Source organism: Cervus elaphus, chromosome 15, assembly GCF_910594005.1.
Source record: "Cervus elaphus chromosome 15, mCerEla1.1, whole genome shotgun sequence".
NCBI classification, from domain to species: domain Eukaryota; kingdom Metazoa; phylum Chordata; class Mammalia; order Artiodactyla; family Cervidae; genus Cervus; species Cervus elaphus.
Window position 1 is genome coordinate 56,962,099 of NC_057829.1, and position 13,838 is coordinate 56,975,936.

The 13,838-nt window shown below is 37.7% G+C and overlaps 1 protein-coding gene across 7 annotated transcripts in view; it reads right to left on the minus strand.

The window, feature by feature from the left end:
* CPEB3 (cytoplasmic polyadenylation element binding protein 3) overlaps positions 1-13,838 on the minus strand; it is a 191,094-nt gene that overhangs the window by 69,581 nt on the left and 107,675 nt on the right. For all 7 annotated transcript variants that reach the window (XM_043926632.1, XM_043926634.1, XM_043926630.1 and 4 more), the window contains exons 5-6: positions 3,652-3,819; positions 1,829-1,918 (exon numbers count right to left, since the gene is read on the minus strand). In XM_043926632.1, coding sequence (XP_043782567.1) covers positions 1,829-1,918; positions 3,652-3,819 — 258 coding nt within the window. The remainder of the gene's footprint in view (positions 1-1,828; positions 1,919-3,651; positions 3,820-13,838) is intronic.

The window sequence follows — 13,838 nt, forward strand, 5'->3', positions numbered from 1 at the left end:
ATAGGACTGAGTAAGGAAAACAAGGTCATAGGATCATGTAAGCTTCTTACAGAAAGATGTTGACACTGCTGGGGGGAAATTCAGGTTATTAAATATTAGCATATATAGTGTGACCCCAATTAAAAATTTTAAATTTCATATAAATGTATGTATTCATAAAGAAATATAAGAAAGATTTTTTTTTTATATAAGAAAGATATTTACTAAAATGTATACAGTGATCATCTCTGACAGAGGTATATTTGGGTTAATTTTCTTTGGGCATGATCATAGATGTGCTTATTTTCATTTTTATTTTTTACAATGATCATTCTGCACCTTTAATCCCAGAATCATTTTTATAACCTCAGAATGATTTTTTTTCAACTAGCACTCTGAAAAATATCTTTTACACATGTCTAAAGCACAATATTGTTGGTTGTTTATAAGATGTATTTGACATTTAATTTCAAGAATAAATACATACTCGGGGAGGCAGAGAGGAAGTGTCTTTTATACATGTCATTTTACAGAGTGTATTACAGGCACCACAGCATGGTGGATACAGTCTTTCCCTGAAATGACACTGCCTTCATTCACATGTGCAACTAGTACTCTCAGGAACATCTTTTTATACATGTGACTTTACAGAGTGTATTACATGCAGCACAGTGAGATGAACTCATTCATTCACTGAAATGCCAAGATTCTGACTCAACGAACCATTAAGCATTGTTAAAAATATGTTTTAAATATTTCTTTAGTGTCATATATGCACCACAAAGTGAATACATTCCTTCACTGAAATAATCAGCTTGATGATTTTTATCTTTTTAGACTAATATAAAATTTAATTTTAATTTTAAAAAATTATTGTAGAGGATTAACAGAAGAATGTTAAAAGCAAACAAATAACCTTATATTTAGTGAATAAATTATTTTCATAGGCAATAGAGTGGGGAGAAGTACAGGTGACAAATCTAATAAACCAGACATAAAAGGAAGCCTCCTGCCGTTCCTTGGCTAAGCTATAATTTGATTCCTGTACAAGGCACAGGAAGGACAGGTATTTGGACTCCATCTTCTTGTGGTGAATACTGTTACACAATAACACCCATCAAAGCCCAGTTCCTCAGAGATGAAGGACAGTCTTGAAACATACAGACCATAACACAAGAAGAAAACTTTCTCTGTAACTCAAAACACTCTTCAATATAAATGTAGGAACATACCCAGAATTAATACCATCAGAAAAGTTCCCTAGATTCCATAAAATGATAAACTATAAACAAAGTGATATATTTTCATGCCCTCATAAACTATCAAAAAGGCCTACCAAAAGTAAGGAAAGCAAGGTCATGGAAAGGGAAGCAAGGTCATGCTACTTCGCCCTCTACCCGTCACCAGGCTAAATCACATAAGATACAGGCATGGATAAAGGTAATTTCATATATAATGTCATTCTCCTGTCACTAGCTTTTCCAAGTTTGGGGTTTCATAAGACCTATAAAACTACAGGGCCACGGGCTACAAATTAAATTTTATTCAAAATAATCTTCTCCAATGTTGACAATCCTCAAAACGCTAGATCTTTTCCTTCAATTAATGAAAAGTTAGCCAAGGCTCCTTCACAGCAGACTCACAGGATCTCATTGTCAATAAAAGTAGATGCCGTGAAACAATCAGTACGCTCCTGGGGGAACAGTCTCCAAGACAATCAACATTAAAATGATTTCTTAATGGCGGGGGGGAGTCAAAAGCTATTTCCAGAGTTAAAATGCTGCATTTTATTGAACTATCATGCTAGCTCTCCAACCAGTGAACAGTGCAGACATTTTAAGCGCATTACCTTTAGGAGGAAAATACGACTTGCTTTCAGCTTTGTGAGGCCAGTCTACGACAAGAGGTCCAAACCTGCGAAAGCTGGCAGTGATCTCATCTACAAAACAAAGAAGGAATATTAGCAGAAAAGAAAAAAATACTGCAAACAGAACAGCATCAAACATATCTTTTTATTTTAAAATGTTTTTTGAGAGCTGTTTTCTAGAGCATTCTTTACAGAAGTCAAACTTATTAAGTGAAATACCATTGTTAGGGGGGTACATTTGGTTATCTACTGTCAACCATGCAGAATGTGTTTCAAACTATAATTCACTTCCCTTCACTTTCAATAAGCCTGATATAAAGAATCTGGAAGAAAAAAAATCTGACATTAGCAAAGGTGACTGCTCTGTCAAGGAAAAAGGAGACTCTAAAAATAGGTATGTTCTCTGTTTTGGGGGAAAAAAAAGGCAAAATACACAAAATATTTAAAACACATTTCTACTTATGTGAAGTAATCTCTGAGATTATTAATCTCAGATTATTATTATTAATATAAGATTCTTTTAGAAATAGATACTATTTTTTTGGTGAGGAGCAGGGACAATAAGTGACTTAAGGATATGAAAAAACTAAAAGCCAATGGTCTCTTTCTCTTACACATATCTACCACACATCCTATAAAGAAAATGTTTCAAAAGTTATAGTTGAACAGATTTATCTTTTCCTTCTGACTTTTGATTCAAAGCAGAAGGTTATAACTGAGCTCCTAATCAGGTTTAAGTTGCCACTCTCTCAGGACAGGGAAGCCTGGTGTGCTGTAGTCCAAGGGGTCGCAAAGAGTCAGACATGACTGAGTGACTAAACAACAGCCATGATCAACAACTTTGTCTTAAAGAAAAATCCAAGAGGTTTTTCATTAACAGGTATCTCTATAGATGAGATTAACACTAGTAAAAGAATAGTTTAGAGAAAAATGAGCCTTCAGCTGTATACAACTTCAAAGCAGTAAGCCTAAAGTAAAACCATTTCTCTCATTATGAAAAAAAGAAAACCATGATAAATTAAGAGAAATATTATAGCTTGAATAACACTGGCAAAACAATTTTATTTTAACAATGTTTTTATAGCAGATCCAAAGCCTATTAGAACTAGAGTTGTTTTCTTCCCTTGAGTGAACTCTGTCACAATTCTATTTCATTCTTCTATTCAACAAATATTTACTGACAACCTACTATGTGTTGACCAGCTTTAGGCACTAGTGAAACTCCCTTTTGGATTGCTAGTATCTCAAACATATTATTAAGAAATATTCTAATTAGCCTCAATTCTTTCAAAGGCAAGAGGGGTTATTTCATTACAGGTATCTACATTACAATATGAAATGGTATGATGTGATGGATAGGAATAAAGTTCTGGAATCAGATGGATTTTGATTCCAACTGCACCACTAGTTACAGAACTGTTTCCCTCTGATCCTTAGTTTCCTCATCTACAAAATGGAGTTGGCAGGAGATGACTTAGAGGAGAGCTGTGGAGTTTAGATGAGATAATATAAAGCACTTAGCACACAATGGGCTTATTGGAAGAGTTTTGTAAATATTAGCTCTCACTATCATTTAAAAATATGACCCAAAATTAATAACAAGCAAATGAGAAGCTGTTTGGAGACTGCCATGTCTGAAGAGCAGACCAGAGGTGCACAATCTCTTTCTTTTCCATCTATTGGGCATCTTCATCTCCTGACACTAAGACATGCAAGTCCTAAAGCTGTCTTCGAGAGGAGAGGTAGGGTCAGATCACACAAGTAACAACCCTGGACTTTATTAAGCCATAGTGAGTGCATGGTACCTTCATCAATATCAGGAGGAAGGCCTCCAACAAACACCTTTCTAGAGTAGCGCTCTACTCGCTCCCCATTCTGACAGCGAGTGGGAGAACTTAAGCCAGATGACAAAGACTGATCGCCGTGACTGTCGTCCAGGAAGGCATCTTCAAAGGGAAAGAGAGAAGATCGACCTGAAACAAATGCGGGAGTTTCTATGGTTAATAGCAGTTTCCTGGACAACACATGTTTTATTAGGAGCCAAAGCACAGAGTGAAACATTCCAAAAAATACATCCTAAACTGTGATTTTTTAAAAAGTATTTATTTGGCTGTGCTGGGCATGCAGGTTCTTTGATCTTTAGTTGTGGCATGTGGAATCTAGTTCCCTAACCAGGGATCGAACCCAGGCCCCCTGCATTGCCAGGGCAAAGTCTTAGCCACTGGACCACCAGGGAAGCCCCATAAGCTGTGATTTTTTTCAATAGAATAAGCAACTGCAGATTACCATGTATAGACAAGTTTATAGCATCATTTTTTTTCTTTTTAAAAGACTTTTTTATTTTGTATTGAGGTATGGCCGCCTAACAATGTAGTGATAACTTCGGGTTAACAACAAAGGGATTCAGTCATATATATACGTGTATCCATTCTCGCCCACACCCCCCCCTCCCATCTAGGCTGCTACATAACATTGACCAGAGTTCCATGTATAGCATCATTTTTTGTGTTAAGGTATGTACAGCACAGAAGTGACTAGATTGATACTAAACAGGAAGCATAAAAAACCTCAGCTGTTTTTTGCTGCTAAAAAATATTACTACATTTTACTCATACAGCCCCTATCTCTGCTGCTAAAAGTATTCAGCAATTATTTTTCCTTTCCCCAGGCATTTCTTAAAGGGAAGAATAAAATAAATCTTTATTCACAGATTTTGATGGCTCTTTATGGTAACCTCAGAGGTTCAGTTCTAAAGACTGGCCCTGATAGGTGGGGGAATATTAAACTGATGACAGAAGCTGATAATTTCTCTGAGAACAGGACTAAAAATGGTCAATTTGTCCCTGCCATTCCAAGCTACTCCCATTTGGAAATGAATGTCTGCAATAATAAAAGGTGGGGCAAGTGAATGAAAACATATAAATTAAGATGTGGCTATATAGATGTAGATGTGGTTGTGACTAATCTAAGCTGTATTTTATATCATTCAAAAAAATGATTTCCACTGTTAACTCTATAGTCTGAGAAGTAAAGGCCCCTACCTTCTCCACATGACTATAAGGAAGATGCCAGAAGTTAAAGTTTGTTAATAAACACAACATAATAGTACCATGTGGCATTACAAAATAAAATTTAAGTTTAAAAAAAATTTTTTTTTCCTGTTTGAGTCAGTGAGTTCCTGGTAAAACTTTCCAAAAATGAAGTATCTTGAACTTTCTAACTTGAAAAAGAGAAAAACTCCCCTCTAAAATAAATTCACACACTATTCAAAAAAAGGACACTATCTTTCTCATTTAGTCTCTCCACTCTATATTTCCCTGAGACCTAGGTTCTGCGTCACTATAGCCAATAGAATATAAATAGCCTTAGAAAAATACTGAACATTTATTTCTTTTATAAAAAAAGAGTTACTAATATAACTCTGTTTATTTTTATGAACACCCCAGGTGGTATAAGAAAGGCACTGTTTTGATGTTGAGAGTTAATAAATAAAAGGACCAAAGAATTTTTTGTTCCACTCTTCTCAGCTTAGCTACAAAGAAACAGAACAAAATTTGTCACTTCATGTCACCTAGCTTTTTTAGCCTGGCAGGGGCAAACAACAGACAGTAAATTCTCATCCCCTGATGTCTGTTTTGTTCAGTGGGAGTAAATGAACTAGATCTGCAACAACTATAGCCCAAACAAGCTTCCCAAAGACATCCAGTGATGTTCGCCCATGCCCGTCGGGTTTGCTTTTCATGTAGTCCACACTCAGTGAACTATGTCCCTACTGTGACAAGCGTACATCCAAACCAGCATTTCCCACCTTTGTTCCTATCACCAACTCCTACACTCAATAATAGTAACATGAGATGCTCAGAAAACAAAAGCTGGTGGGGGAGAGGTTGGGAGAACTAAATAATATTGGAAAATACTACACACATTAAGCCCTTTCCAGAGATTCACAAGCCATATTAGAATACAAAGATTGGGGAAAGTTCAGTAGTAAAATAACTTAATCTAGTATTACCTGAATTTAAGATAAAGGAAATCTTAACATACTATGTAACTCAGTGGAAAACACTTGTAGAATTGTTTATCCACATTTGGCGAATACCAAACAAATAAGAGCTATTTGGTAGTCCCTGCCCGAGAAATCAAGTCTGGGGAGAGAGAAAGGCAAGCACATAAATTATCAAATACGTGCCTGCATACGTGCTTAGTCACATCCGATTCCTTGGGACCCCATGGACAAAGGAGTCTACCAGGCTCGCTGTCCATGGGATTTCCCAGGTAAAAATACTGGAGTGAGTTGCCATCTCCTCCTCCAGGAGATCTTCCTGACCCAAGGATCAAACCCAAGTTTCCTGCACTGGCAGGCCGATTCTTTACCACTGAGACACCTGGGAAGCCCAATTATCAAATAGAGATGGAAATACTAAGAAAAGACTTTACCAAATGACACAAGGGCACAATTTACTGCTCTATGGAAAATGGAAGGGGCAGGGGTTTCAGAGAGCTTCAAAAATGATTTCATAGGAGGGCAATTTTGAGCAGAATCTTGTGGGAGTCATAGTTTCAAACATGAAGAATAAGAATCCATAGAGAAAGAACTTTCAAAACAGCTCTTATCTTTCCCGCCAAGCCTGCTTCTCTAGCATTCCCTACAATCTCAATGAAAAACTATTATTCGCATTCAATTGAATCATGAAATCTAGGAGTCAATCCTGACATCACTTTCTTTCATATTCCACATCTAATCATCTCTCACTAAGTCCTACCAACTCATGCTACAAAATAATTCTTCATTCAGTTTTCTCTCTACCTTCAGTCCTAACACCCTGGTCCATACTACCATCATCTCTCCCCTGAACTAACAGCCTCAAGAGTCTATACAACAACTTGTTCAGGCTGCTAATTCCTACCTTATACTCCACAATGCTTTCTCTACAAAACAGCCAAAGTCACCATTTTCAAATATTAATCTGAACATGACCACACTCTTTGCCACATCCTTAAAACCCCTCACCCCTAATTTGGGGATAAAGTATAAAAACATCTCTGTAAACTGTAAGGCCTCTGCGTAACCCTCCTACGTTAAAGACTTGCTGCCTCTCCCTCTGGTTCACTAACCTCCAATGACACAGGCCTCCTCAGGTATTTCTGTTATTCCTCCCTGCCTCAGGCCTTAAGGAAAAGGTGCTCCCCCACCCAAAACAAACACCCTCCTCTCAACTCCCCAGTTTTCTAATTAAGTCCTATTGATTCTTCAGGTCTAGGCTAAAAAGTCAGTGAAACTCAATCAGAACTTTCCTGACCTTCTAGATTAGATTAGATGCCCGTTCCTATCCATTCACAGCACTTTTTCCTAACATTTTTTCCCCCTAGTTACCATTATGCTATCATATGGGTTTTTACTTGGTATCTCGTTCCCCAACCCCATGAAACTGTAAGCTCTGTTAGGACAAAGGGCCAATTTAATCTTGTTCACCACCATATTTTCACATCCTAATAAGGGCACACAAAATAGGTATTCAGTAAGTGTGAACAGTGAGGCAGCAGACAAAAAAGGAAAATACCATGTGCAAATAAATAAACGGTGGAACACAATCAATGGGTTTGAGGACGGCAAGGATCCTTCTGGGATCCTGTTCCCAGAAGACTGAGACCTCTTCTCTTGCTTCTGATTGTTCAAGTATTACATATTACACTCTATACTGTAAAAGCAAATTTCCACATTTTCCAAATTTGCTATTTCATTCTAATACTAGCTTTTTTTAAAAAAACAAAAAAACGTACTCACTCCCTAGAGATTGATACTCCCATCTCATCCATCTTCCATCCTGTCACAACCTGACCATGTTCTTCCCTCTACCCCAAATCCAACAACAGCTACCATCAACCTCCATTAACAATGTGCACCCAGGGAGAGGACGGATGGGGTGCAGTTCTGAAGAAATCTGTGACTTATCCACCTGGGAGATGAGGAAGTCTTGAACCAGAGCAGCTAGGAGAAGCAGCAGATGGTCAAGATATTCTGGAACAAAGAGAAGTTTCTTTCTGTGTAGCCAACATAACCATAGTTTCCCCAGGGTATTTTGGCAAAAATAAATAAATTTTAAAAAGAGTTAACTACAAACGTTTGACCTGTTTTAAAAATTGGTTGTGGGTACGTAAGAAACTTTCCAAGGTTTTGAAAGTAAATTTCTGTCTTAGCATGTGGAGTATCATAGACTTCAGTAAAGAATTTGCCCCTGGAAATGAAACTGCTAAGAATTCACACATATATGATGTTTCTCTAACTGTAGGTAAGACCTAAGAATAAACTCAGTCCCCGGATCTACTTAATCTGAATCAAAGAGGTCAAACTTGAAAATCTGCACTTTAAACAAATTTCCCTAGTGACTCCTATGCTCCAATTTAAGAACCACTGAAAAGCAGATGATCTGTCTGTAGCAAACAGCCACGAAGAGAGACATTGTGTGAAGTGTATGGAGCCTTGGGAAACATGCAAATTCAATCAAGTATCTTCAGGAATGGAATATAAAATCTATAATCTAGTCCACCTTACTGTAACGTGACTGCCTCAAGTCCTGTCAGAACAAAAAGTCAGTCTGCAGGAAGCATTTAAAAGACAGAAGGGTAGATTAAGAATGCACTGCATTTCCCAGTGCAAACCAAAAGGAGAGAGAAGGATCTTATCATACTGCTGGGATGACTCTGTGGGACAGAATGGCTCATCTGATCTTTCCAGATCCTGAAAACAATTTATTTCCCTGTGCTCCAATTATAAGCTCCTGAAGGACTGTTCTATTAATTAATTAATTATTATGAAAAGGTGACTTGAACTACTAGATAAATAACCAGCCACTGAAGTTTTATTTCTGACATCCATCTCCATGATAAGTTGAAACACTAGCATTCTAGTCTGTCCAGGCATTCATCTGGTTGGCATAAATCATTCCCCACGACAAACAGTCCCTGCAAAGACTGGTATAATTTTAGTTCCTGGACACGTGTTACTAGAAACAAACTTAAGAGGCTATACCCAAATTGTGTCCCGTGAGAGGTTCCACTTCACTAACACTAGTAGCTCTCTGACATGTTTCTTTTCTTTAATAAAAACATTTCCCAAGAGCAAAACGTTTTAAGTAAGTCACGTTACTTACTAAAACTTATAGTCTTACGTACCTAGCATATAAATCTGCTTTAGAATCTCATACTTTCACATAAAATATTCATATTCAGTAAGTCAGCAAAAGCAGGAGAAATACTTCTTAATTGTTGCACTTTGGCCATTAGGCTCTCTCTTCCACCAATGGTCTGGTTTTTTGATACCTATTTTCAGTTAAGAAGCAGAATGGCAGCCCACTGGCCATGCTGTGCTGCCAAGACTGCTCAGACCTCCCCTCTGAACTCCCACATCTCTACTGTCAATCCAGCAGCTCCAGGGTACTCTTCACCCAATATTCCCACTCCAAACCTGATCCTTTTCGTCTTAGTTTTGGAAAGAACTCAGAAGTGAATTACTCTGGGGATGTTTTAGTAAATGGCTCATGAGGCATGTCTCCCTTAGGCAGGGGGAAAAAAAAGCTGCCACCAAGGTAGTCAAGTTTCAGGCTAGGCTTTTACTCTGTGACCCTGGATAAAACATTTCACTTATCTGAGTTTTGTTTACTTAATGAGAGATTTGAACTAGATGAAAGGTTTTCACATCTCTGAGGGTAGCAGCATTCCTTCGATTACACAAAAATCTTGCATAAAACCCTAATACTAGAATACAAATAGATAAAAATACATCTTATTTGGTATTAGTATGTGGTTAACTCTTAAGCATCACAACCTTAATATATTTATAAATGAACTCAACCTCTACCTGCAGCCTATTCTTGCTCAGTCTTATTTCGATACGTGGCATCACACTTCACTCAAGTGGTCAAGCTAGAACCTGAACACCATTTTTGAGTCTTCCTTCTTATTTGCTCTCCACATTCAATTCCTCAGCCTAATGCCATTAGAGAGGGTTGAGTCTGTCCCCAGAACACACCTTCCAATTGTTCACTTCTTTCCAACTCCATTGACAATACCCTATCTTAAAAACCATCATCTCTGGCCTAGACTATTACCATCATTTTGAACTAGACAACCCACTTCTCCTCTCACTCCACGCCAAACAAAAGCCAGAGTGCTCTTTTAAAAACATAAATCTCATCACTTGCCCCTGCTTTAAAACATTCATAGATTTCCTCCTGTATCTGGATCAAATTCAAAATCCTTACCAGGAGCTAAAGCCCAGTGAGATCAGATTTCCTTTCTTCCCCCCAACCTCATATTAATATACCCCCTTCTCTCCTACCACGTTCAGCCATTCTGGGCTCTATTTACTGATACTTCCTCAAAAACACAAAGTCCTTTCTTGCCTCAAGCTCCTTTCCCCTTCTCCACTACTCTTTTTTAATACTTTATTAAAAAATAATTCACACACACAAAAAATTCACTTATTATACAATTCATCCTTTTAACCCATTAGCAGTCACTCCCCATTTTCCTGGAACCCTCTCAGCCCTAGGCAACCACTAGTCTATTTTCTGTCTCAACAGATTTGCTTATTCTGGACATTTCACAAAAGGGAACCATCCAATATGTGGTCTTTTGTAATTGCCTTCTTTCACTTAGTATAATGTTTTCAAGGTTTATCAATGCTGTAAACATTTATCAGTACTACACTTCAAGCCTCTTAAAACTGTTGTATTTTGATGTCTGGAATTTCCTTTAAAATATTCTAAAGGAAAAAAGGAAGGAGAATATAATAAACAAGATAGGCAAAAATGTTGATAAATCATTGAAGCTAAGTGATGAATGCATAGTTCATTAAACAATTCTATTTTTGTGTATGTGGAAATTTCCAAAATAAAACATTTATTTAAAGATAAATAAGTCGTTCCAGACTTTCCATCTTGTCTTTCCATCCTTAGGGTTTCAGTTTAAACAAGATCTCTTCAGAGCAAACCATTCTCCCTTAAAGGATCCTCCCATTTTTCCTTCCTACTACTTAACAAAACTTTTGAGTACAAAAATACTTGACTATAAAAATGTATCTCTCTCTCCTCCACTAGAGTGAATACGCAGAAGAGAGACAGCTAGGGTCTAGCACACCATCTGACCCACAGTAGGCACACAAACATTTAATGAAATTAGGGTAGACAGCCCAGAACCCCTCCTTCATAATCAATGTAGGCTCCTTCCAGACCAACTTCTTTGCAAAAGTGAAAAAATAGTGATCTTATTCCACTCACCATCTCCTATGCTCACATTTCCCTATTACTATAAGCAGTAATACTTCAGATACCATAGCTATGAACAGATATTTCTTCAGCTGTCCATGTTTCACTCTGAAACCATCCATTCCTCTTTAGACAAAAAAGCTTGCAGAACCTGATTTGAATTAGCAGGATATCATGTTTGTACCATGGTCTCACTGATACAGCTGATCTCTCCTCCCCTGGGCAGGCTTTTGGCAGAAAGACAACACCAAATTCACACACGAGTTTGTTTTATTGGATTCTTAGAACCTTTGTTATTGACTAAATCATCCATTAATTTCAATAGATTTTTATGGATTAAGTATACACAGAACTACATTTTACAATAGTAACACCAATCCACAGTAAATCCAATAGTAAAGTAACTCAAATCATTCTTTCCATTTGCTCATGCACATTACTTAAAAAAATCTTTCATATTTTCCTTGTTGCTCTTTAACTAAGAAATTCTGTGAAACATCAAGAGCACTGGCATAGCCAACATCTCTGCATATGGACAAAAGTCTCCCAGAGACCATAAAAACTCATATGAGATGAAAACACAACATATATTTTAATCAAGTGTGCTGTAAAATGTGTAGGCAAATATCACATATAACACCAGCTATTAGGCTAGTTTCTAACAGGGGCTGCAGCTGTATGGGAAAACACATATAAAAGCTTGTGAAAGTCGGAACACTATAGAAGAAAAATGTTAAGATTCTTTGCTGTCATTCTGATTCCACAAGGGAAATCAACACTTGTCTATTGGAACACATCTCTAAAATAAAAGTGGGAATCAATGGGAAATACAATTGAATATTTAAATTCTTTATAAACAACTGGGGCTTGCCTGATGGCTCAGACAGTAAAGAATCCACTTGCAATGCAGGAGACCTGGGTTAGATCCCTGGGTGGGGAAGATCACCAGGAGAAGGAAATGGATACCCACTCTGGTATTCTTGCCTAGAGCATTCCATGGACAGAGGATCCTGGCAGGTTATATAGTCCATGGGGTACAATCAATATTCATTTTCAAATCCTATTCTTTCACACCTAATTGTTCTTTCCAACTGCTACTGCTTTAACTGTACTACTGGAGGCACTTGATTTGCCAAAGTCTACCCTCCAATACCTGATGCCCCATCCAAGCTGTCAACCAATGTCCAAATTCTCTCCTGTCTTCATTACTTGTATCATGAAACCCTGCTCCTAAAGCCTGACAGTATCTGTGTCAAAAACCATTCATCAGGGTAGCACAGATCATCTCACTGCCAGGTTCTCCTCTCCAGCTGGCCCCCACTGCATACACTCACAGACACATGCTCCAAGCATCTGGCCATGCCAGTCTCACCTCAGAGCTTTCTTTTAAGTTGAATCAGATACCTGGAGTGCTTCACTTCCTATTCCTCTTCCATCATGCAAAGAGTTCTTGAAATTCTACCTGTTCCAGGAAGCCTTTCCAGGTTTAATCAGAAAAGACGGAAGGTTTCACTGGCCTAAATCTTGCTGACAGGTCTCGAAACTGTCACAGATAATTCCCTCTGCCCTCTAGTCCTAAAATGTTTACCAACATGTATGTAAAACATAGAATATAAGTTACAGCCAACACACAACAGCAAGTTCACTTTATGCTTTTAGGGGAAAGCCTAAATTTTGTTTACAGGAAAGAAATCAAGCACTAATACAATCCTTGATCATACAAATAAACAAGTGTGAGGAAATCGGCCAGATCATCAAATTTATACCATGTAATGTTGGTCCAGATGAGTGTATTTCAGAAAATGAGAGTAAATATGAGTATACCTGCCCCATCCTGTATGACTACGTTACCGCATTTTTAAAAGATGACGTTTCTTCTTTTTCAGTTTTGGGAACAGAAGACTAAATAAAAGCATGGAACAAAAAATCACTGGCTGTTCTTTTCTCATTACAGAAAGTCAACACTCAAGTATTTCACTGCTCTCTCACGCTCTTTCTCTGTCACGCATGTGTGTGTGTGTATGTGCAGACACACACACACATTTCTGTCATTATCTTCTTCATCTACAACTATCAAACTGCAGACTTATACAGAGCAGTAACCAAGTCATTCTAGGCAGAGTTTAGCTTAGCACTTGATGGAAAGATATCATGGCTTCTGAAAACGATTAAGTCAAATCTTACAAATAAAAATGGGGAAGGTAACACGGAACTAGGAAGAGTAATTATTTTCTCAGGAGTTTAGAAACTATAGGTGATCTTATATTCTTGATGCCTAGCATATAATATACTATGATTTTTAAGTATATAATAAGTAATATATATAATAATATTAAAAAATACAAAGTCAAATTCTGGTCTGCATAAACATGGGGTCTGACTTCAAAACAATCTTCATCAATAAGCATTCAGTAAGTGCTAACTATATGTAGGTCACAGTGTAAGGCACACAAGACAACTGTCCTCAAAGAACTTATCTCCCGTTGAAGAATGAGGGCACACAGAAAAGGCAGAAGGAAAGTAAGGCAACAGAAGCAGAGGAAAACACGGCCTGTAAGGCCACTGGGCAAGGCTTCCTGGATGGGGTAAGGCTTGAGTCAGGCTTGAATGCATGAACTAAAGATAGGTTTTAGTTAAGTAAATGAGAGGAAGGATGGACAGTACTTGGCAATGGCTAGACAGTGAGAAGGCAATGGCACCCCACTCCAGTACTCTTGCCTGGAAAA